The sequence below is a fragment of the Zosterops lateralis genome, assembly GCF_965231275.1.
Source record: "Zosterops lateralis genome assembly, chromosome: 6".
NCBI lineage: Eukaryota > Metazoa > Chordata > Aves > Passeriformes > Zosteropidae > Zosterops > Zosterops lateralis.
The window spans coordinates 23,140,856-23,166,443 of NC_139761.1; the positions used below are offsets into that span (position 1 = coordinate 23,140,856).

The following is a 25,588-nucleotide window of genomic DNA, read 5'->3' on the forward strand; positions in this document are numbered from 1 at the left end:
GCTCGATGCGATCCAGAGCAGCGAGAGGGCTAGCCCTGCTAATGCAGCTCCACAAGTCCCCAGATGCTGAGGGGCAGCGACGAATTCTTCTGGCATCCGTGTCTTCTACTCCGTGCTCCCAAAGCTGGGCTCGCTCCACCTTTCCTGAGCGTTCCCAGCTGCGGCGGGGACCGGCGGGTCGCTGCAGGCCGGGGATCGGGGCGGGCTGCGGGGGCTGCTCTGCACTGCCGGGCCGGCCGGGTCTCCCTGGCCAGGCAGGGGTTAAGGCTTCTCTGTTGTAGTTTGTTTCCCTTTGCCAAAGTGGGTGTTGCTGGAATGTCTCCTCTCCTAAGAAGGGGGGCCGAGCCGTGTCCTCTGGAGAGGGGGGATGTCAGCATCAAAAAGACACAAAGGGGGAGGTTTCCAAAAATAAAACCCTCCATCCCCTCCAGGCGCTGCTAGTGCCAGAGGCAGGCGCGAAGGTGCTCGGAGCCGCCCGCGGAGCGCGGGATCTCGCTGGCAGCCCGGAGAGCGGGGCTGGCCGCCCTTCTCTTCTTCCTCCTCCTGCGGGACCGCCCGGCAGCCCTCTCCCCCGCCTCAGCACCGCTCCCTGCGCCCCCGGCCCCGGCGGGCGGCAGCTCCCATCGGAGTGCCGGAGCGGGATGGGGCGGTGAGCGGGGCCGGAGAGCCGGCGGTCCCGGTGCCCCGGGGGATGCCAGCCGGGCGCTGAGCGCCCCGCACCGCCCGTCTCCCCTCGCCGCCCGCTGACACCATGCGGGGCGCCGCCGCCAGCCTCCTCCCGCTCACCTTGGCCGTCCTCCTGGCCTTCGCCCGCTGCCGGCCGGACTCGGCGGCCGGGCTGGAGCCGGGGCCCGGGGGGGCGGCGCGGCTGCGGAGCCGGGGGGCTGCCCTGGGAACGGCGGGCACGGCGAACGGCCCGTCCTCAGCGTCCCGGTCCCCGCCACCGTCACGGCCCCTCCCCGCTGCCCTCCACGTGGATCGCGGCTCCGCGGCCGCCGCGGGGAGCCCGAGCGGTGCCGACGGCCGGAGGGAGCGTCCCGACCGCGGGCTGCCCGCGCCCCGGGGCCAGGCGGGGGATGCCGGGCTCGGGCAGAGGAACAGGCAGGACTCCTCCCGCCAGCGGCAGGGCAGCGGGCCGAAAGCGCGAGTCGTGCCCCGGGCCAAGGAGCCGAGCGGCAGAGGGAGGATGGCGGGGTAAGTGCTCTGCGGTCGCGAGGGATCCCGCTGAGGATGCGTAGCGTGAGCCCCGCTGGTCCCGGCGCTAGGGAGCCCCGGACGGAGGGGCCAGGTCCCATCCCGAGCCCCGTGCTGCATCCCCTTTCCCATCCCAGGGCGCTCCCGGCGCCGCCACGTCCCCCGCGGGATGGCGGGGCAGGGCTCTCCCGTGGGAAGCCCCTCGATGCTCGCCCTGCTGCGGCGCGTCTGTCCCGCACTCGCTGCTCCCGGCCACCCGTGGGTGTGTGTGTGTGTGTGGGTGTGCGCGCAGGCGGGGCCCGAACCCGGGTGTGCGGGGCTGTCTGCCGGCCCTGGGGGTGCGTGGCCCGGCAGTGCTCGGATGCGGTGCCTTCGGGCAGATGGGGGCCTCCCTCGGCTGGCAGAGCAGCGGGCACAGTGTCCCGGCTGCCCTCTGGAGCTGCCCGTGCCCGTCCTGGGAGGCCCGCAGGGTGGGGGACTCCCGAGAGGCGTGTAATGTGGTTTAGGTGGTGGAGAAGCTGGAGGGGTTGCTCGGCTCTGCGGGACGGAGTCTGTCTGCTGCCGCTCTTGCTGCAGGTACCTGGCCTCTTGGCTCCTTCCTCCCATAATGGGCCCCTTGTAAGCGCTCCGCGCCGCAGCTTCCCATGGCTTGAGTTGGCTCAGCCGAAGGAGGCTTCCTATGACTTGCCTGGCAGGGCTGCCTTCAGCTCCAGTCTCTGGCTGCAGCCCTGTGGAGGTGGAGGGGATATCATATGGCGAGGCCAGCTGCTCGGTTGTGAGGGGAGCCTGCCAGAGGCACGTCTGGCACAGGGCTGATAGACTCTTCACCCAGGGCCCCTTCCTCTGCCGTCCCCTCGCTGCTCCCCCGTGGCTGATGCCCTTTGAGATCAGCTCCTTTGCCATTGGACAGGGCTACCAGAACCACGGCGTAGAAGTTTGACCAACTCGTGGCACTGTGTGTGTTTGCTCTCATGTGGGCCTTGCTAGGGGGATTATGGGGGCAGGCTCTGGGTTTACAGCCCTCTGACATGGGCAGAAATGTCTTCTGCTAACATCTACTGGGGATGTAGAAAACGTCTGTCTCTGAGTTTTCTCTCTCCCATCTCTCTGATCTTGCAAAGTTTTGAGACAGAAATGTTTTCTGTGCCACTGTACTTTCCTTCAACAGATCCACAGAAACACCAAGTTCGCTCTACTTCCATTATGTTTGATATGTAAACTATCACTAACAGCTAGGCATATCGATTCTGAGCTTACCCACTCATTGTCTTGGCTTGTCAGCCACCCAGAGAGGGAGTCTTGGAAGATCCAGTCCTGCTCAGTCAGATTTGAACTTTGTTGGGCTCAAAAAGATTTTGCCCCTTCTGCAGTTGGAATGCTGTCAATGTTGCTTTGGGATCATGTAGCAGTTTGGTTGGATTTGAGTCATCTGATATGTAGCATGTTTGTTTTCAGACTGCAGCTGCCTCTGGTGACAACAGCTGGCCTGTGCTGCTGTCAGGAGCATGTGGGCAGCTCCAAGGTTCACACTGTGCTCAGAAGAGCGCTGAACCTTTTTGCAAGTAGCTTTCATCCTTTAATCCAGGGTGTAGACAGGGGTAGTTGGTCCAGCACTTACACACAGTTTACCTGTTATCATGTGTATCTGAGAGTGCCATTGCCTCCAAGCTTAAAGGAAGAGGAAGGAAGAGCTGTGTCCTAGTGCTGTGTTTCTCAGGCTGTGTTTCAGACTGCATTTTCTGCCTCTGCTCTGCACTGGAAGATCAAGGCTGGGGATACAGAGCTTTCTCCCGTCCCCAAGACCTACAGTTCTAAAAAGTGCCTCTAATGGCTTTCTGTCTGTTCTGGAGTCCAAAGTGGCACTTTTGAAGCTTCTCCATAATGTACTGTCTTTGGAGCTTAAGAGAAAGCCTAGCTGAAATACTTGTCCATGAGTAACCACATGGTGCTGCTCCTCATGGGAAGCTAGCTGCTGCTGCCTCCAGCCATTCTCTGAGACTCTGTCCTTCCACCTCATCCGTCTTCTTACGCCCCTTGCTGCACTAGACACATTTTCATCCAGGAGACTCAGGGCCCCTAAAAAACTTAAGTTTGTGATGTTTCTTTTTTTTTTGCCAGGTGGGATATTTTCTGTTCTGCTATTTACAGTGAACTCCTGCTAGTCTCTAGTATGACAACCTTCATTTTCCCTTACTCAGGTAACTTTACAAGCACACTAAACCCCAGTACTATTTATTTATACAATTATTTTGGCTAAAAATCTAAACCCCTGCATGTGTTGCCTTTCCAGATTCCCCAGTCAGAGCTCTCTGCTGGTACCTTCAGGGGCCCTGCAGAGTTCCGTGGTTGAAAAAACCCATTTATTGGCACTCTCTGTTTTCCTAGATAATTATTTTCTCACCTTGTCTAAAAGCTGCATACTCAAGATTGAGTTTCTTTCCTGAGGACTCTTTGGATGTGTCTGCCACTCTGCTCATGTCTGACCTTTTTGCAGGTGTGACTTGTACAAACAATTTCATGAATGCATCCAACTTCAAGACTTGCAAGAGCTGAGTTTTAGTATTTTCCCTAGAAGACTCACTGTGAGGTGACTTTTGATATGCCAGCGAACATGGCAGAAAACTACTGAATTCTGACACTGAGTGAAGAAAACCATCCAGCCCTGAAAACATCACTGCTCAGCTTAACATCCCTGCTTCTCCAGCTCCCTGACTACAAGGATTTTTCTCTTGAGTGTTGTGGGATAGAGTAGCCCTGACACACGCCACCCATGACTCTACTTGTGTGCTGGATGCATCCCTAATTTGGGCTGGCCAGTCCTGCTGGGAGGGCATCTCCCTCTATGTCTGTGTCCCTTGAGATGTGTCCCCCCTTGTTCCTCTGCCCCGTGGCTGGGAGGGTGGATCACAGTGATGAGAAAAGTGGGCAATGGAAGAGTCATCTCAGGAAGCCTCTACTTCTGGTACCTGCCTGGACAGTTTCAAGGGGCATGTGAGGCCTCCCAGGTAGCAGGCAGAGTCCCAGACTCATTCTTTCTCTCTCCAATTTTCTTTTTGGGCATTCTACACCCCAGTTCATGTTTAATTGCTGTTGTAGACACCATCTGTGGCTGTATAATCCTGCTTTACCCAGGCTTTGTGGCATATGGATTCTTGCTCCAATGTGTTTATAGGATTGCTCAGGAGTGGAGGCAGTTAATGCTGATGTGGACTTGGCAGAGGGTTTTCAGTGACTCATCGATGCCAACAGCCTTTTGCTAATGTTCTTCACTGGGTCTGTCTGCAAATATTTCATATGCATTTGGATGAAGTTCACTTTTTGCAGTAGAAAGGCAGACCTGATGATCTAATGGTCCCTCTGGCCTCCTGTGAGGATGCTGTACAGGGTCTGAATGGAGTCAGCATATCTGGCAGCACAGAGTTCTGTGTGAAGCTGAAAGATGATGCCTAGATTGCTATTAAAAGAAGTGGTGAAAAAAAGGGTTCTACTGAATGCTTCAGAAACAGTGTGTGATCATCGCTGTAAAAGCCATGATCTTACTACTGTTTTCTTGTTTTCCTTCCTCCTGGTGCCTGTTATGGTTGCTTGGTTCTTGTTTAAGATAACACTACAAGATCTTGCAGGCTGTTCTCAACCTAAGTACCTCTGCACAGCCTGAGTACGATCCTGATGGTGGCCTCTGGGTGCAGCAGCAGAGGAGGGGTGAAGGAGTGGTTTGTGGCAGCTCCTTTGCTCAAGACAAAGGTTATGCCAGTGCATCCAGTCAGGGCTATGAATGGTTCTTCTGGGTGCAGGGAGGCTTCATGGCACTGGCTTCAGCTCTGTGGGGAGTCTCAAGGAGCTATCTATCCCACAAAAGGAGCAGGTCAGTGAATAGTGCCTGGGAGCTCCTGTACACCAAGCTCAACATGGCAGGGATTATACCTGGGCATGAATGGTGCATGCTAGCCACAGAATGAAGAAAAAGCTTGGTTTGCAGCTACTTGCTGCTGCCTGTGCTCTTTGGAGATCTCAGAGTATACCTGGCACTTGAGGCAGAGGCTGAAATGTGGATCCAGTGCTGTACTCTGCCTTTTCCCAGAAATGCACTGAGCTATGCCTTAAGATTTTCTCTGTCACTGTGGCTGTTTAGCTATCTGGGCTATTCAATGCCCTTTCTCTTCAAAAAGGGGGAACTGGCTACTGGAAATGATCTCTGTCTGCTTTGATCTGAGCTGGGCTGGGAAGATGCTAATTTGCCCGTGTGCCCTGTAGCAGCACAGCGTTACATGCAATCAAGTCTCAGTGCCTCTGACCGTTTTCAGCAATGTTTCATTTCACAGGATATGTGCTAGGTGACCTGACCTTTAGGAAGGCAAATACATTAATTAACCTCTTCCACTGGTAAGAAGGCAGAGATAGGAAAGACTGATTGTTTGCTGAAGGCTTGCTTTGGCATCAGTGTTAGAGCTGGGATTAGGGCATCTCGTGGAATGTGATCTAGTATGAGGTTCAGTGGAACTTCAGCTTGCAAGACCCATGTGAGGACATGCGTTCTCTTCTCTTTGACTGTTGAGTTTCTTTCCAGCTGGGAGAGCTGCTGACCCCTCCACATGCCCATTCATCCTTTGGTCCCTCTGTAGTTTAAGCAAAGATGCTTATGTTGCTGCTTGGAGTAGGTCCCTCTCTGGACCTTAATTACCCAAAGACCTGCTCCAGCTCAATGGTTTTCTCTTTTTACTGAGTAGGACATCTTAAAAATGTTTAAGGCTTGTGAGCTCTTATGCAGTAAATAAAGGAAGGAGTATTTTTCATTGGATGCTTTCTGAGGTCTTAAGGAAGAGACTCATACATCTCTTTGGGTTGACAGACAAAATGCTGGAAATTGGTGCTCCTGCCCAGCCAGAACAGATATGAGTGGGCACTAGAATTACTTTGGCTTGTTCTGCTTGCAGAAGAAGTTACACCAAGGGAATTTAAGTGCTTTCTCCCTATAAAAATCCAGATTAATAAACCATTGATCCTGAAGGGCTAGGTAACATTTTTTAATTATATGGCTTCTCAGACCACTTCCCTTTCCCACATGGAGCAACTGTACCTCTACAGGCAGCTTCGTTTGTGAACAGCAGAACAATACTTGGCATACCTGCCACCCACTGTCCTTCCCTCTCCTAAAACTTGAGACCCATAGCTTGAGCCCTGGCCCTTCTGGAGTCTCATCTCATGCCATGTGGATGCAGGAGTCAGGAGGATGCTGGTTTAGAGGAGGATCTTCCTCTGACCCTGCTATGTTCATGTTAAAGTCAACTCAGAAGACAAATGTGCATGTTTCTGTGGTTCCTGTAAATTGTGTCAGAGCTCTGAATGCCTTGTCCAGCATTAGAAATAAACCATACTCCCCACTTCATTTTCAGAGGATTTCCAGAGCTTTCAGGCTATTTCTAACTTTCTATCTTTTGACAACTGTTCTTTCTCATGTACCTAGACATGCAAAAGTTACCTATTTCTAAAATCTTCCCTCCATGATGAGTAAATACTCATGGAGAGCACCCTAGAACTTGTTATTTTTTTCATTATAGACACCTAAATATGATGTGACTGGAAGAAGCAGCATTAGCTGCCTGCTTGGGCATTCCAGAGCAGCTCTTAGAAGCCCAGCATTGTCTATGATAGCTGTATGTTGACAGTCATCCCTACCTGAAAACATATAAGAACAGAGAGGTGAAGAGGATGTCATTTATATAAGGGCAGTCAAAAGGTAACTGCAGCTAAATCTTGGATTCAACATTCATGGAAATTATTTCAGCATCTTAGAATTAGTGTAGCCTTGTGCACATCAGGTAGATACAAATTTCATAGCACCAGAGAGTCCTCGGCCCCCTGGGTCACTGCACTAGAGACAGACCACAGAAGTAGGACTGGGCTGCTTGCAAAGGGAGAGCAAGCTGGGGAATGTCCCAGAGTGCAGCTTCTGATGTGCCATCCCTCCCAGGGCAGGGCTGAGCAATGAACAGCAACAGACAGTAGCAGTAGTTAGGTGGAGAATGAAGTGTTGTCTTCGGCTGAAACAGCTCAAGACATTTGCAGAGGCATGCTACTGTGACCAAAGCTTAAATCGGGCCAAATTTACACCCCAAAACCATGAAGAACCATGAGATCTTTAATGATCTTTGGCTGCTGGCCTCCAATTGCTCTCAGGAGGAAAATGGTTTCTCTGAGTGCCGTGCCAGAAATCCAGCATAATGCCAGTTCAAAAGGGAGCTCCTCTCTCAGGGATTGCTCACACTGCAGCATTCACAATCCTTGGGGGTTTCTTTTCCAAGCACTTAAACAACTCAGCCCTTGTCCCATTGGTTTTGATCTCAGCTGCTGTTCCATCTGGAAGGAAATATCAGATGCTGCAGGAAATAATTTTGTGGGTGACTCAGAGGTGATGGCTGCAGCAAGACCTCAGCTTCCCCCTCTCCTAACCACACTGCTTTGTCTCTCTGCTTAGGCCAAATGTCTGTGGCAGACAGTGTTGCCCAGGATGGACCACAGCTCCAGGCACAAACCGCTGCATCAAACGTGAGTATGACAGTCTCAGCCAGTGCAAATCTCAGGATGCACCCCTAAAAAGTGCTTGAATACTGCAGTGACCCCACACACTTCCCATGCACTGTGGAAATTGGAAAATGGCAGGAGATAAATCATGGGGTCTGTGGAGGCAGTGCCACAGCCTTGCTATGGGACTGCCAGGCTATAGGTCAGCTCTCCCTGTCTGCCAGCAAAATCTGAGTACGCAGAGTAATTATGGTTTTACTCTATTATTGTTATTAGTGTCCATCCATGGCAGGATCTTGTTGGGGCAGGGCATTGCAGTGGCACATTTACGTGTGAATTTTGAACCTTGGGCTTTCACTTGCCCTGCTTGGAGCAAAGAAAGGTCTGTGAAAGTCCCAGCAGCTGGGAACCGGCAGACTGGGGCTGTGCTCATGTGCGTGAGCATTGCTGATGCTGAGTGGGGAATCAGGGCTGCAAATTATCTGAGTGCTATTAAGGAAAACAATTAATGGATTTGGCACAAGGGCAGAGATGGGTGGGGCTAGAGCGTGGGGTGCCTAAAATGGCAGTGAGGTGCAGGGCACTCCTGCAGTACAAAACTGCCTAGCCAGGACCCTCCTGCCTACCCACAGAGGAAGTACTAAGTGTTGTGCTCATCCAAGCAGCCCTGGTATTACAGCCTTGTGGGCTGCGATCATTGTGGGCTCCCTGACACAGCGCTGGAAGAGAAGATGTTTGAATAGGCACCGGTGCAATGCACACCAGAGACAAGTGAACTGTCATCTTCACCCTCAATAGCTCCGCAGTCACAGACTAACCCCTGCTGCGATCCCTGTCCCTGAACAACAGGGCTGCACCATGCAGCTCATCTGTGGGCCTTCCCAGCGACGGGGCAGGGAGCACAGGGGGCAGCCTGGGTGGGAGCACCCAGCCCGGAATAGGCGAGAGCATCTGCCTTTACTTGAGTGGCAGCAGCTGCCCAGATGTTAAGCAGGGAAGGAGGCTCAGCTTTGTTTGCCGCGGGATCTCACGGTGCTTTGGCCGTGCTGGGGTAATTGCATTAGCAATCGTTGTTTGGGAGCAGGGGGCCAAGGGCTGACTCACCTCCCTGCTCCCTCTCCCCCATGCCGACAGAAGCCAAACGGTAGAGAGCGTGCTGTGCTGCCAGACAGTGTCTGTAAACACTGCGCGGGGCCAGCCATGGCAGCATCTTTCTCTCATTAGGGATTTTGGTAGGAGCAGTAGATCTGGGCTTGCAGCCATGCAGGCTGCCTAGTGATTGCTCAGGTGCTGAGCCCTTGTTCCCAAGGATTCATTAAAAGGACAATGTCAACATGATCAAGGCTGACAGTGTCCCCCTGACCAGGGATGGTAAAGCTCGGGCAGGACTTCGGTGGAGACTGGTGATGTGTAAATATAATTTAATTCCCAGCTACCTCCCTCCCTGGGCTTTTCTGCTGGAGTTCAAGTTGCTGGAGGCATCCAGCTGTTTTTAAAGCTGCTAAGGCAAACTGGACAGCCCATCCCTGTTAAGTTTCTGCATTGTAATGCTGTTTAATGTCTGTTCCCATGGTCTTTGATATGTGGCATATCAAGGAAGTTAGTGAGGTAGAAATGCAGCCAGAGGGAACATTTTATGAGTGATGAAACATTGAAGAATTAACATTCAGATGTTGGACAGATCCTTGGTTTTCAAGGATTTGAGCCTGGGTACAGGAGAGAGGATAGGTCAAATTGTTGCCATAATCTATTTCCTCTCACCTACCAAAGGTGGTGGTTTCTTCCTTCAACTATGATTTTGTAGGTACTTTATTCTTTCAACATCCCTGCATATGACTTAACTCCAGCCTTAGGGAAGTGTCTCCATATGTTTCAGATTTGAGGACCAAAGTTGCAGTAAGGATTTGTGGTATTTTCAGACAGTCTGGGAAGTGACTGGGAAGATAAAAAGATAAATATCTTTCCCTGGAGCAACAACATCTCCTGGGAAAGTGGAAATGAGCTAAGGGAGTTTAGGAGGAAGACCTTCCCTATTTGCAGTGGGTTTGATTTCTACCCACTCACTTCCAGGTCATCACACTGAGCTGCATACAAGGGCTGGATGCAGTGAGGCTCCAGAAGTCTTCTCACAGAAGGGGCCATTAGGGATAGTGAGCTGCATCTGAGTGTAGGCCTGAAGGGTTCAACCTCCTGCCTGCCTAACTTTGTTCTGGAGTGACACTCTGTCCATTATGTTCTTAGTTTGGTGGAGAAGAAACCTGTATACACAAGCTGGCCAGAAGCCCCCTTGCACTGCCCACATTTTAGGGGCTGCAGTGTTTGCAGTGTACACTTGTCAGTAATTTAGCTGCTGCCTGTTAGCTCATCATACTCAGCCTCCTCATGTTAGTTTATCACCCTCCACTTTCATCAGCATTATTCATGATGGTTCTTTGCTGCTTCCAGAGATGGTACCCTGGGCTGGACTGGGAATGCAGCATGAGCTTTTTTCCTGACATGAATATTTTAAAGTTTAAAAGAAGCATTTTTAATCAGTGTGTCAGGAAGGACTAAATGAACTAATGCACTTTCCAATCCTATACAGATGGTCTTGCAGTTAAGATGGTGAATAAAGGTGCAGGGATTCCAGGCTGTGGAATCTGGCTCTGTTGTGGCCTCGCAGCACAGCTTGACTTTAGACAGTCCCATTAGCATCCCTAGGGCTTTTTCACATCTGCAAAACGACATCCACATGCCTCTTCCTTTGTCTTCTGAATGGTGGCTATAGGGCTTTTTGAACCCTGGCTGTTCTTCACTGAAGTTCTGTTTTCTCTCTGTTATTCCTGCATTGCTGTTGATCTACCTCCCTGTCACCCTGCACAGATCTCACTTGTGTTAAATTGCCCATCCCTTGTGGGTGTGCTCCCAGAGTCAGAGCTGTAAGTTAGAATTGAGTTTACATACATAACTTTTCCATGAGAAAGTGGACTAAATAACCCCAGTGGTACAAGTCCTTCAGCACCTTCTCAGTTTTCCTATGGAGGCCCTAGCTGATGGACAGGTTCCCCTGCATTTTAAATGCAACTGCACAGGAGCTGCTTACAGTGAAGATCTGCATCACTCTCGTAGGTGAAGAGCATGAGCTGAGCTTCAAGGACTCAGTAATTGAATGTCAACTTGCATGTCATTGCTCAACCTGGGCCAGGTGTGCCTGCAAAGCAATGCAAGGCTGAACTTGGTGGCATTCCCCTCTGGCAGGCCTGGCTGGGTGGTCAGAGTCATGCCACAGTCATCCTGCTATGTCGCCTTGCTGGGAGGACTTACCTCTTGGACTGAAGACTAGACTTAATCTGTGAGGGCACTGCTAGATGTTCTTGAACAAACTAGATTTTCTACCAGTGATACTTCAGCAGTGCTCCAAGTCTTGTTCTTTTATTAAGAGTTTTGAGATGACTATTTTTGTTTCCCCCTAATCCCCAGCTCCTGGAACAGGTGATTACATGAGACTCCAGTGAGAAAAAATGAGTGCCCGTCATCTTAACAGAAACTGTTTATAATACCCCAAGCTGGGGAGCAACCCCTCAAAGTAATCCCTGAGGTCAGAAAACAGAAAGAAAAAAGAAACATCTCAAATATATATATGTATTTTAGCCATCTTGTTTCTTCAGCCAGTGTTATGCTTTGGGAGACCTGAATAGAGATTTCACACACTTGTCACTGGCAGTACTGCCACTGACTGATTTGCTCTCCTTATTTTGCACAGCTGAACTGAGTGATAACCAGCAATTTTTAAAGCTCTTTCAAGTTCTTCCTAAGTTTGCAAAGGCAACTAGGAAGGGGATTAATCCTAGAGCTGGAATATTTCAGCTAGGGCAGCTCCCCATTCATCCTGCTTGAAGAGACCAGAAGACTAATCCCATTCCCTTTTTCCTCTTCCCTGTGTAAACTGCCTTAGGGGCCTTTTAGAGTGCCTCGTCACTTATCACCACTTTCCTGCTGAAGGATACAGTCTAAGGTGACTCTATTGGTGGGAGAGGTTGTGAGAACTGCTGTGGTTCCAGGTCCCAGCATCATGGCTCTGCAGTATTTCAGCATGTGAAGTAGTTGTTTTCAATGGCAGGCTTCCTGGGCTGGTGGCCTTTGTTAAAACAGGCATTTATTGGGAGATAACAGTAGGGACTGGCAGCCTATTTAAATCACAGCTGAGTTTTGTATTATAAATTACATCAACTTCTGGAGTTCCAGACTTCCCAGAGACGCCTAATTCCTGCCTGACTAGGACTTTGTCCCTGTTCCAGAGACTGCAGTGTTGGCTGATTTATTTTACTGGGAGATTTCATTGAAACCTCTGGCTTTAACCTATACAGCCCTATGTGACTTGGGGTCTCCTTTTCCTTGAGATCTTCCTGAGTGTTAACATAGTAATAAATGTCACATGAAGCATTCCAGTGAGCATATCCCTGATCTAGTTAGGAAAAGCTGATGGCAAGCTAGTTTTGCGATGAGGGAAGGGTTGTGGGGGTTATGCTGCTGTGAAAGGAATTCAAGTGTCTGCATAAGGACTTCCCTCGCTTGATGACAGCAGGATGATGTACGGATGGCACACGAGGAAAGAGCTATCTGTATGTTTGTTGTCCAAAAGCAATGTTTCTCACAGGTGTGCTTGTATCTCACAGGAAAGGAGAGCACAGCCAGAAAGGGAGGGACATGCTCATGAAAGCCCTGCAGCTGTGTGTAAAGGTGGTGAGATGCCCCTGCAGCCTCCCTGGGGCAGTCCTGGGAGAGGGGATTTTACCAGAAGCAGTGGCTTCATGGGTTGAAACCCATTCACAGGGTTTCCATGTGGCTGGAGGTTAATGTCCACCTTGTGTTGTCCAACAAGGTTTCATTACCCTTTGACCAGCTGGCACCTTCTTTCTTTGGAGGCCAACACTATTTTCCAGTGCCTTTTCAATTACCCTTGCTTAGAACAATGAGCCTGGTCCTACTGGAGCAATCTGTGGATTCCTGACTGCCACTGCCTGGATTATAAACCCAATTTGGCATCTGTTGACTTAGGAAGTGTTAGGGTCCTGTGTATAATTAATAGCACTTTCCTCCCAGGGCGCACACTGAAGCTGATGTGCTGTAATTAGGAACGCACAGGCTCAGAGGTTGATTTAGGCATAAGGTTAATGAACTGTAAGTCCCTGTAGCAGTGGAGGAATTTGAGCACAGTGACTCCAAAATCAGCTGTGGAAGGAAAGCTGGAAAGCACTGAAGGGGACAGGCCAGGGGCACTGTGCAAATCAGACCCCAAAACAGACTAAAGGTAACATGCAATCCCTTGCTTTGAGAATTAGGACCTATTCCTGTCCAGGGCAGTGGCCATGTGCTCTCTGCAGGTCATGCTGCTCATTTCTGAACTTTCTGAAATGACTATTGTTGGAGAAGAGCTCTTCAGAAACCAATGCGAAGAATAGAGGTGACCTTGTGTTAGGGGCCCACAGAAGTTGTAACACCAAGACTGTGAAGGTCACCTGCCTGCAGAGATGAGATGGGACTGTCCCAGCTGTGCTGCCCCAGCTGGGTGTCACTACCATGGGGCTAAAGTCCTGTGTCCACTAATTGCCTTTCTGTGTCTCCTCAGCTGTCTGCGACCCGCCATGCCAGAACAAGGGCTCCTGCAGCCGCCCCCAGGTCTGTACCTGTCGCTCAGGCTTCCAGGGCTTCAGGTGTGAAGAAGTTGTTCCTGAGCAGGAGTACCACCCACCTGGTGCCGTTGCTGCCTTCCAGCCCCCCACAAGCTCCCTCCGGAGGAGGACCAGCACAATAGGGCGAGATGCCTCCATGCAAGGGGCTCAAGCACCCATCCCACGACATGTCCCAGCTGTGTAAGTCAAACCGGTTCCTGGCAGGATGCTCCGCCCAGCCCTCAGGCAACTAACACCTTGATCAGCTGGGCCACAATCTCTACAGGCTCTGCTTCATGAGACCAGGCAGCCTGGTTCTCGATGAAAACTCCTCCGTAGGCTGTGGTCGCTGACATAAGGGTCAGGTCAGGCTGTCCCTCCAAGGGACTCTGTTTTCTGGCACTTTGTCACAGTCCCCTGTCACACAGAGGAATGAGGCTGTCTAATGATGATCCCATGAGGAAGGTAAATGTCTTCTGTTTGCCCTTGTCCTGTTGGTGAATAGCCTTCATGGTAGCAGCAGGGTGGGCAGAGAAGTGGTAGGTAAATCTCTTTCCCAAGAGGGTATGTTTAGAGCAATATATCCAGGTAGTACCCACAGAAGAGTAGATACATCTGAGGTGTGCTTAATACCAGCAAGTGCTGGTATTAGCAAAACAGTGACACTGAGAGATGTCTCCTGGCAGACTCTAGCAATTATTGAGCCATTTGTTTTATATTTCTGAGTGATTTTGGTCTGGTTTGGGTCATTTTGCTACTCAGGCAGATGCCTGCATATTGGGTACAGAAGCAAAGGTGGAGCTGTTGGAGCTCAGAGGTACATGCAGGAGGGACTCTGAGGAGTGTGTTAAGCTCAGGATGACAACTGTGGCATCATTTGGTCTTTTGGGTGAGGAAGAACTTAGTGCCTCAGTGCACCTGCCTCAGACCAGTGCTGAGATGCTCCTATACCTGAGCTACCACTCCTTCACAAAACTTTGTGTTTTGTGATGTCCTGCTAGAGCTATATCTGTTTTTGCTGCATGAGGCAGTAAAGATGGGAGAGGTGTCTTTCCCAAACAAGCACTGCTACTGTGCGAGCAGCTTGGTGGGGATAGAGCATTGAGAGTAGTGCCTGCTGCTGTACAACAATGTACACATATTGTTTGGGTTTTTTTAGACCATCTCCACTTTTCTGTAAGAGTCTGTGAACATGGGAGCAAACTGATAGACTGCATCATCCCTAAAAGCCCCTGTGTTTCTTGGAGCTGTGCATTCAATTGCCAGGCCAGAAAGACTGGTTTGTTGGTAACCATCAAAGCAGAGAATTTTCTCATGGCTTCCAGCAGGAGCCCCTCAGTCACAGTGCAGACATTACAGCAAATTACAGGTACTTAACCAGGAAGTAATTTCAGTTTCTCCTTTACTTCTTTGAGCTTTTGGCTTTCTCTGTCAACATCACTCGGAGCTGCCCGAGAAGAGGGCAATTTGGTCTTTGTTTTTCTGTTTTCCTGCAGGTTGTTTCCAATGTGCTCATTGCTCCTACAGTGGCTACTGCCTTTCTGTCTCTTTTGAAACAAAGGCAATTGTATGGGCTGGAGACAATTCTAGACCCTTGACTGTCAGCAATTTCGGTGAGGCTCAAATGACTGGCTAAGATTTTACTGGCACAAAGTAGTTCACTGAAGCTGGCATATCTTGGTGCCCAGATGGAAGACTATCTGATAGAAACCAAATTCAGGAAAGGCAGAAGTGATGCTGGCCAAGGGGAGAGGTGGCCAAGCCCCTGTCATTGCTGCTCTAAGAGAGGCTTGCAGCCTAAGTGAGCATGCAGCCCTCTCATGTGCCTATAACCCTGGGTATTGCTGACAAGTTTCCCTGCAGTGATGACCTCCTCCTACCCCTCTGTGCTGCACTCTGTGTGGAGGGACTGGAGGGGAGGGAGAGCAGTGTCCTTGGAGATACAGCACCTGTTGAAGGCTTTCCCAGTAAGGAACATGACCTCAGGCTCTGCACAGAGGATGGAGGGCTGTGCAGCCACTGGCAGAGCATTCTTGTCCAATCAGTCAGACATAGCATCTAGTGATCACTGAACCGGGATTGCTGAATGCCCAGCTGCCTGCCGTACCTTAAATCCTCTGGCACCATCCCAAGGAAATAGGACTCCATTAAGGACTATGCTGTGCTGTTCCTCCTTCCCTCCTCGTGAAGGCCATAGGATGTCACCTTTATCCCATGCTTCAGCAAGAGAATTTGACAATCGTCCTTTGCAATGGCCACAGGACACTGGGACATGCCCACCAGTGACTGCATTCTGGAGATGTCCTGAAGGATTCTCTGAGGCTGCTGTGTGTCTCTCCAAGAAGGAGTTGTCACCACCCCTCTGGGTGCTGTGCTGCCCAAGGTGATGTTTAACAGCCCTGCTTTGCCTGTCTGTATCAAAATGCCTCTTCAGCCCCTGGCTGTTCTTCTGTACAATTCAGTCACTTGGATTTTTTCTGTGGTCTGTGGAACTTGTAACATAATGTGTGTGGTACTACATGACTTGAAAGTCTTGTTGCTGTTTGGAAGAGTTGTTTCCCAAATGTTTTTGACCATCCCTTTCAGCATGCCAACTTCTGGGCTAGCTGCAGAGCCTGTAAGAATGAGCATCTACAGCCAAAGGCATGGTCTTGGCTGTGCCCTCCCATTGCTTCACTTGTTGGTCCCCATCCGGTCTCTGTGTGAGTTGACTCAGTTCAGTAAACCAGCAAAAAAAAAATGAACACAACAAAATCAAGGATAATTTTCTGCCACTTCCAGGCTAAATTGGCTTATTGGAAGATCATGAGACCAGAAAAATTGGACAGAATTGCAAGTCTAGCAGTGAAGGAGAGGAAAGGAGGGGATTTCCCTTTTGGTGGTGGGGAAATCACTTCTTAGGTTGGTTTTTGTCTCATGAAACCACACTCTTAGACTTGTCTGAACTTGCAGTGACAACATCATCTCTTTCCACTAAAGTACTTTCTGTACCTTTGCATGAAACATTCCTCGTACAGTTGGTTTGTAGGACCAAAAGCAAGAAGTTTGTCTTAAAAGAGCTAGGTAGAGGTTGCTCATGTTTGCAAGTATGAGGATTTGTTCTTAGGCACTGCAAACTTGGAGTTGCATTCATGGGAGTTCAGTTCACTGTCCAGTATGAGAGGAACAGCTTGCCGTGTCAGGTCCATGATCTGCTCGAGGATGAGGGTGAGTTGTGCTGGTGGACACTGGATTTTTCTTGTCAGTCTGCCATGATTTCACAGGAGCTGGCTTATTTGTCTGATTTGTAAATAAGGAAGAGGTATAAGAAGCTCTTGAATGGTTCAATGGATGAAGGAGACTGGTGATTCTAGGTCAGTGGTTGTGAGAAGACTCTGAGTTTCAGGACAAACACCCAGTCCCCAACATCCCTGTACATTTGCGTAGCTAACAGGCAGGAGTTGCATAGGAGTGGGAACTTATAGACATCTAAGCCTTGTCTTGCTGTGCCAAGATAGGAAATCAATCCTCACATGAGTGAATTTGCATTCTCCTTTTATTTATTTGCATCTATATTGGTGTTATTTGTGTTTGTTTGTATAGAGCTAACAATCAGAAGGTCTGAAGCCATGCACTAGAATAGTACTATATTAGATTCCCTATAAACATGCAACAAAACCCATAAATCCTTCACAGAGACCTGGTCTCTAAGAAGAGATTGGGTTACTTTTGGTTTCAATGTGTTCTGAAGTGAGTCTTCTGAGAGAGTTAAGAGAGCAGCCAGCTGAAATTAGTTAGGAACTGCCTAGACCAAAATATTTCCCACTTACCTGAGTGGTGGGACTGCTTTAAAATGATTTTTTTATCCTCATCTAATTGGACTTGCTGCTTATCATGACTGTGGGGAGTAACCTGGTCTGGAGGCAGGAAATCTTTGGGAGCCTGTAGGAGCCCATAAAGTGTTGGTGAAGAGCATGACTAGACAGCTGCCTGTTTTCATGGTTCTGCTTCTGGTATGTATGTGCTTCTGGTTCTGCTTCAGGCCCTCCAGAGCTCTGGAAGGACAAGTAGCCTTCTGTGGCTTCCCTGCCAGGAGAGCTCAGGGAGCACAACTGGGACAGCAGGAGATGTTACTGTCAGTCCTCTACCCTCAAGGTACCTTCTCACCCTTGGTGAGAAGTGGCAGCTCCTTGGGCAACAGGGTTGTATCAGTCATATGCAGCTGGTTGTACTTGTTGGTTCATATTTTCACCTGTCAGATGTGAGGGCTAATGAATGGACCCATGGGTATTCCCCCTGTAGCTGTCATAGATCCTTTTATGGGTATGCTGGCAGTCTTGGAAAGATGTGGATGTGAAGGTCAGCTTGAATGTTGTGCTGGGCACAGACATCAGTGCTGTGGAGTTACATGTACTCATCAGTGTTTCTGTTTGGAGATGTATCGGGTAAGAAGCACTCCATCCTTGGCTTGCCTCTATCATGTGCATTCTCTCTTCTTCCTGGGACTAAAGAAGATGTATTCAGTCTTACTTGAGCTCAGCTCTTGCCCAGGGAAGGACTAGGCTAGAAGGACAACTCTGGGTCTACTTTGGTGAGACCAAAGCTGGTGATGCTCAAACTGTCATCCATGGAAATACAGGCTAAGCAATGAGTGCCACTTCCCAAGTTCCTTCAGCAGTCTGTGGCTCAGTGGAGATTTGGAGTCAGGTGTCTGAGGGAGCCTGTGGAGACTTGTTGGCTGCTGCAGAAGCTGAGAGACCCCCATTCCGTGCTGGTTGGAACAGCAAGTGCTCTGGAGAGCAAAATCCTGGGGGTGTTAGAGGCCCTCCTGGTGTGGACTAGCTGCAAATCCTCCCTCTTCTTGACCTCAGCCTGAATCTCTGCCCGGAGAAGCAAAGCCCTGATGGATGATTGTGCGGGTGGAGTTGCACCTCAGCCCAGAAGCCGAGCTAAATGGAAACAGCTTTGTTTTCCTAAGGCTGGAGTATCAGCAGAATTCATGTTTATTTAGCAGGGAGTGGAAAAGGTTTGTTCCCTTGCCCCTGACACTCAGGATGGCTGACCAGATGCCTTGGACTCTAGGCAATGTGTGTGGTGGGTCCTGTTGCTGTCACCTGAGAAGGTCCCTTCTGCCAGGAGTGTTGTGCATAAATCTGTAGCCAGCATCTGTGCAAGAGAGCTGTGCTGCCTGGATGTGTGTGCTGGATGATGGCTGCTTGCAAAGCTAGGCCTTCCTTTGGGATGAGAAGAAGAGATGTCTGGGACCTGCAGAGCATTTCCCCAGTAGTGCAGGCAAGGGAAAAGGACATAGCTGTGGTGTAAGGTGCTGAGACACTGTGCAGACAGCTTAATGCAGCTAAGCTCTTGAGGGCAGGGAGCTTCCTCTGAGAGGGTTCTGTTTAGGCAGGGCAGTTGCTGGGAGTTGCCTGGTGTTTTCAGGATGGAAAAGGAAGAAGGCTGAGTTGCAACATGCCTGGCCCACTGATTTCTGATCTCAGACTCTCCTCTGCAGCACCCTGGAGGAGACATCTCCTCCCTTCCTGATGAGAGGAACTGCTATAGGCAGCCCTTGAGGAGCTGTGGCAAGTGCTCCTGGCCTGGGAACACTGGGAACCTCATGCCAGCAGGCAGACTCTGCCAAAATCTCTGTTCTCTCTCCTGGAAGCAAAGGATTAGAACAGCAGGGAGCAAGCAGACGGGAGGATCTTGAGTGTGTGGCAGAGGTTGCTGGATGGAGAAAGTGTATTTCCCCCCATTTGAAAATTGTTCTGTTTCATTTGAAAATCCTGTTCTGGTGGTAGTCAAATGTCAAGCATGATCCTTTGCAAAGGGGACTGGAGCCCATGGATGGATACAAAGCTGTCTGCCCTGGGGTGGCCACTTGAAACGGGACATTGAGAACTGTGGCTTGGCAAAATCAGCTTGATGAGCTTGTTGTCATTGAGGACTAGCAGATAGAACAAAAAGTTCACTGCAAGGTCACTTGCTTTTTAAAGATGCTGCTCCAAACAGAGGCAGATTTGTCTTAATTGTTAAAGCAGGATCTGGAGCCTCCTGTCTTGCCAGCTTTGAACTTTCCACATTTATGAGAAAAAGGGGAACTTGCTTACTGCCTTACTTGGTTTGCTGACCAGTGTTCAAAACTGTTTGTCCACCATATGTTTAGCACTAGGAGGAGGTCTATACTAGCTGCATACTTATTGAATGCATCTTCTGCTCTTCTGCTCACTTATGACTGTCACTCATTTCCCATTTATGAATGTTACAATTTATTAATATCCAAATATCAGAGAAAATAAAAGCCAGCCCCTGATGAGAAGCATCCCCTATTTAAGTGCATTCCTGTGGCATAGCTGTGGCAGCTTTCCCACTTCATTTGGGACCAGCCCAGGAGATCAACATAGTGCATGATGTTGAATTCCCGGGGTAAAACACCAGTGCCAGCCTTGTGCCACCACAGTGTCTTTATGTTTGTTACTTGAACAGTGTATTTTCTCTGTGCAGATTAGCCCTAATTGCAGCTTTCTAAGGTGTTTCCCTTTGGCAATATGGTTTTGGCAAGGTTACCAAACATTTACGTTCCTTGATCCAAAGCCAACTTTGAGTAGATATCTGAGACATTGTTAAAAAATTGAAAAAAGCCAGTGCCACTCTGAGTGAGAATATGTGAAAAGGAAAATATGTCACTCAGGACAATGAGATCTCCATAAGCTCCAGATCTCAGCCCCTTTCCTGCTTTGACATAGTCAAAAGTCCTTGGCAAGCTGGATGAGAAGCCTAAAGGAAAAACTCAAGCTACTCAAGAGGAGTGTAAATGCCATTTTTCTTATATAAAAATACTCCTATTTTTAAATTACATTATATACCTTCTCTAGTCTGGCACCAGATTCAGTTGCTTTATTTTCTAGTGTTTTAAAGCTGTCAGCACCATTCTGGTTTATATGTTTTATGTATTTACTTTCCAGGGGGTTGCATACCCTTCAGAGCAGCAAGAGAATAGCTGGCTTTCAGACCCCTTTTTTAAACTCCAAATATGGTCTTTACATTAGACCTGTTTTTTCTGCACCTCCTTGGGAGCCATTCCTATAGCTTAATGCAGCCTTTAGGCAGTTGAAGTGTACTTTTCCTTCTAACTGAAAAAAGAGTGCTGCTACTGTCAGCTTAATCTGAGACTCCATGCAAGACAGCAGGGTGCAGGGCAAATACATTGTACATGTGGTAGGTAAGGTAGTACAGAAAATCCGGTTTATAGCCTATTTTATATACTATACGTATATCATTTGGGACATTTATGACAATACAATTTATATAGCAGTTCTATAAAAAAGAAAGTGGTTAGAAGAGTACTAAGGCCACATGATCAAATGCTGGGGAGAGTTTTCCTGAATTAGGATTGTCATCTATCTTGCTTTCAGCTCCTCTGTGCCTGTGGATTACTGCAGTTTCTCATACCTGACTGTGTGTTGCCTTTTTTGGTTTAAACTGGTACTTCAGTAAAATCAAAGGTGTTCTCTTCAGTTGCGAATGTTTCCCATAAATCACCAGTGCTAGCAGGAAACAAGGGATTAATTGAAGTTGATTTGATACAAGAAGTGGTTGAAATGAAGATCCAAAAGTCTCCATATAAAATGTACTTGTTCTCTTTTCCGTTCTTCAGAAACATCCTGAGAAATGCTGCCCTGAGTGATCGGATGGATTGGTACCTTGCTCTCTCGTTTTTTGGGGGTTTTTTTTCACCTGTGTGAAGGCTCTCATTTAGGCAGAAACTAAACATCTAGGCAGGAATTAAGAAGACTTTCAGACTGGAAAAAAATCCTATCTGTTACTGCTGAAGGAAAAGTATCCTCTATGGGAGGAAGAAATCTGGAAGGAGAGGCTAAGATTTTTCAGGGTAGAAGTGAACAGCAAATTAGGTAATGCATGTGGTGCATACCAGGGGCTGATGGTGCATAGGACTTTGTAGGCAAAAGACCCAAGTCAGATGAGGTTTTTTTTTCCTGTACACCCTGCCTCCTGCTCTGAGTCAAGTATTCTTTATTGCCAGAAAAGATCTTGACAAATTGGAGAGAATTCTGAAGCAGGGAGGGAGCTGAGGGGAATGGTTAACAGACCCACATCTGCAAAACTGAGCCAAATGTTGGCCTTGGAGGATGAGGAACATACTTGGAGGCTGAGGCTATCAGAATGGGGCAGAGTGTATTAGGTTGCCTGTAGCCTTGGCAGGGTGGCCAAGGCTTTCTAAAGAGCAATGTGCCAAACTATTCCAGGGATGAAATGACAGGTTGATAATGACACTGGAGCTTTGCCTTCTCCATGACTTTGGAGCTCTGCTGTTGCAGAGCTGGAGTCCAGGCGCTGCTAAAGCAGGCACTGCACTCCACATCCCTTCTCAATGAGGAGTCTGTGAAACCTGTTTCTCCCTTATAGTCCTTGGTGTGGGTACTGAAGGCCACGTGAGAGAGGTGTAGAGCAGATCCGTGGCCATGGTACTCCTGAAGTCACTGGCTTTGCTGTCAGGCAGCAGGCTTATATGGCCAGGAGTGCTCCTGGTTCCCAGACAGCCACTACTCCTCCGGCTAGTGAGCAAGGGGAGGGATGGAGCCAGTGGAGAACAGTACACACTAAAAATCACTGGGATGCTCATTCCCTGATCCTTAGCAAGGAAAGACTTCAAGAGTGGATAGCAAAGGTTATATCCCAACTCAGCTCTCATGGATTGAGTGCTGCAGGTGCAGGAATCCTGTGTGTGGCTGGGGATGGAGCCATGTGAGAAGACCTATCAACACTGATGTAATAGATCCAAAGGCCAGGATATCCTGCTGGGTGTTTAACCATTATTTTAGCTTAAAATATGTCTTAGATCTGTAGTGTTCCCAGGATGAGTGGGAGACCACCTGCTGTAGATGAAAAGCCTTCACTTCTTCAGATGAGAGCGCTACACACATCTCTTCATGTTGTTGCTCTCATGCTGTGTGTGTGTTCAGCTACAAACTCTTCACCCCACTCACATGCCTAGAATGAGAGAGGCTTTTCCAGCCCTCCCCATGTCCTGTGTAGAGCAGTGGGCAGGCAGCTGGCTCCCCCCACTCCCAGGGGTGCATGTGGGTGCGAGGATGAATAGGCTAAAGTGTTTTTTCAGGGCTTTGAAGCTGGCAGCCTAGTGAAGGGGGTGGGTGTTGCTAGTCAACAAGATGGAAATGAAACTCAACTGTGCTTGTTTTCTCTCTGTGTTATGGGGGAGATGAGTGACCTCCTCGCAGCCAGTGTTGAGCTTTTCTCTGGCTAATGCCTCTGCAGCAGGTTTCATTAGATGGCAGCCAAGACCTCAGCTCACAGCTGTTGTGTCTTGTGGAAACAGAGGGCCCTTTGAGATGAAGTTCTGTGTGCTTGTGTGTACAAGCACAGGTTCATATGTTGTCCTCTCCTCTTGTATGCCACTGCCCTAAATAGAGATCCTTCCCTGCCAGGTAGGACTCTGTACTGGGGAGCATCGGGAGTAGGAGAGGGGCAGAGGAGGCGTTGCTGTGGTTGGTGGGGGGGGTTGAAACCTCAGTGGAGTGGTCACATTCCATGACTGACAGCCCAGCTCTGACTATGCCAGCAGCTTGTGCTGGAGTTTGTGATGGTGCAAAGACTGAGGGCATGGGGGATGTCTGCAGTAAGATGGTGACATTGATGGAGACCTGCCTGTGATGGCAGCTGTTAGGATGCTTCTAGATGTGTCTGTAATCACTAAGGTGTGAGACTGCCTGTATGACCACATTTGGCAGCAGTGTTGATTGTGCTGCTCAGCACCAGCCCCTCCATGCAGCAGGGGAGCCAACTGAGGCAGATTTCTCATTGTTTCAGCCAAAAGGAGTATGCAGCTGAGCACCACAGGCCAGCCTGGGCAGTTCTTCCAGAGAGGTGGTAGCTTTCCTGGTCTCCCTCACCATGTAAATCCCTGTTTTAGTCTATGGAGTGTTCAAGGTACGGCCCAAATGTGGCATTTATAATCAAGTAGCCTGGCGTGGTTCCTCTGTTGGCTCCACTTGAAGCTCAGAGCAGTTGCAGGCTACATTTTTATTTTTGGCATTGGTCTGCACTTCAGCTCTGGAGACAAGCAGATTGCAGACAACTCTTTATCACATTTGGCATTTGGAAATCATGATTCTGGCCATTTTATGGGTCAGCACTAGGGTCTGATGGATCCAACCATGAGCACGATCTGCAGCTCCTGGTGACCACCTGATGCCATGCCTTTGTGCAGGGCATGTTTCTGCAGCCTCATTGGGCCAGGCAGGTGCTGTTCCCATGCTTAGAGAGTTGGACTTCTTCCAGGGAGTCAGTTGCTCACTGTCTAATACATGAGAGCAAAGAAGAGCATTCAGCAGAGTGGCAGATGGCATTTATGGCACATGTGGCAAGGGAAGGGCATTCAGTGTCAGCAGAGGGCTGTGTGGAGGCATGTGAGCAGCCACTCTGGCTAAGGAGCAAACTGGATCCTAAGAGACTGGTTAAAAAGAACTTGTCAGTTGTCTGTGAGGGGTTCAGTTACTTATGTGGTGTCTGGCAACTCCTGAACAGATAAAATTAGAGTTCACCACCCTCTCCCTCCCTGTTCTCACACAGTGTGTGGCAGGCTGGGAGCCAGCTAGGATGGCCCTGCAGCACTGGCACTGCTTTGGGGGCCAGAAGAAGGAAGATGCCAGGGTGGTGGAGTCTGAACTTGGTGGCATGAGGCAGACAGCTGGTGACTCTGCTGTCCCATGGACTTGCATATGTGTTGCTACAGTTCGTAGTGAGAGATTCAGAGAAATCTTGGCCAGCCACTGGCACATATGTCAAGTGGAGCAGGCAGCTGGAGTTACCTCTGCAATATGGCACAGGTGAGAGCCCAAAATAAGAGCCGTGTGGGCTCTGTGAGAGCTTCTTAGTCACTGTGGTAAGGGGTAGGGCTGGCACCTGGTGCTGGACTGACATGGCTCTTGGCATGTGCCAGTGACAGAGTATAATGTGTGGCAGGGAGTCTTACACATGTTCCTGGCTCTGCAGCCCCACTTTGTGAGTGCTGTTTGTGCCCTCCCACACAAAGGCAAAGAGTGTCATCTGTGACACTCTGTCAACAGCAGCTCTAGAGGTCTTGAAGGGGAAGAAAGTTTTGGATGACTTGCGCCTTGATGTCCCTGTGATGGTCCCAGGTGGCTGTGTCTTGTGTCCCATCTTGCATGACATCTGGCTGTAGGTGTCTGTGAATCTGGCACAAAGACACTGAGCAGTCATTCTTGTGGCCTTCATGGTACACAGATTCTGCTTGGCTCTCCCAGTAAGGTCTTATGCTTGTGGCATGCTGGTAGCTGCTTCTCCTGTGCAGGACAACTTCCCTTGCCTTCCACCAAATGCTGGAGAGCATGGGCTTCAGACTTCAGGGTCTTCCTCATTTGAATGGGACGTGCCAGGGCTGAAGATACCGGCAGGAGGGACAGCAAGCAGGCTTCAGTGGTATTTCTGCTGCTTCTGGAGATAATAAACTGAGCCAGGATCTATGGACATAATGTGGGTGGGCTTGAAGTCAGGTGTCTTGTATGGTGTGGTTTTCCCCCTCCTCCAAGAGTCTCACCAGAGCTGTCTTCCTCGTCAGCATGTTTATGAGCTAATTGATAATAAACTTGAGTGATCTCTAAGCAATGACTCTCCTGTGCTCCAGGGCCTGCCAACTGAGCCATGAATCCTTTCTGCCTGCTGATGAACCTATTTGGAGTCCAAGAAAGGGGAAGTTTCTGGTTTGCAGTCAATTTACTGCTTTCCAAGGCTGGCTGCTTCTCTTTCTCCCATAGACACAGATGCTGGTGTTAAGGCTGCCCATTCTTCTCTGATGCTTTAGTGGAAAATCAGCAACTGCTGAGCATTACAAAGGGGGAAGTGAATCATTGATTTTGGTCCCTGTGGCCCCAAGCAGGGAGGGCATCTTGCCAGAGGGACAGGCAGACAGACAAGACAGACACCGAGTTCAGCATTTAAAATCCAGGGGAGAACCTGCCTGTTGCACTGGCAGGTTATCAGGGGCTGAGCATGACTCAGTCCCTGTCCTGGCTGAGCCTACGCATCTTGGAGATGCACATGCAGGCTGCAGTCTGGAGTAGCTGGGGTGGACTTACCAGTGCTGCCGTGGCTCAGCCTTCATAGGACTCTGCTCCCAGCCCCATGGGCAGCACGTGTCCTTCCTGGGTACCTGGAGGCAGCAACTGCATCCCAAGTAGCAA

At 49.5% G+C, this 25,588-nt stretch overlaps 1 protein-coding gene across 1 annotated transcript in view; it reads left to right on the forward strand.

Moving 5' to 3' along the window:
• The first annotated feature begins 748 nt into the window (after positions 1 to 748).
• Positions 749 to 25,588, forward strand: part of LTBP2 (latent transforming growth factor beta binding protein 2) — a 69,915-nt gene continuing 45,075 nt past the window's right edge. The window contains exons 1-3 of the mRNA XM_083863950.1: positions 749 to 1,194; positions 7,670 to 7,740; positions 13,325 to 13,568. Of these exons, the coding sequence (XP_083720076.1) occupies positions 752 to 1,194; positions 7,670 to 7,740; positions 13,325 to 13,568 (758 nt within the window). The 5' untranslated portion in view covers positions 749 to 751. The remainder of the gene's footprint in view (positions 1,195 to 7,669; positions 7,741 to 13,324; positions 13,569 to 25,588) is intronic.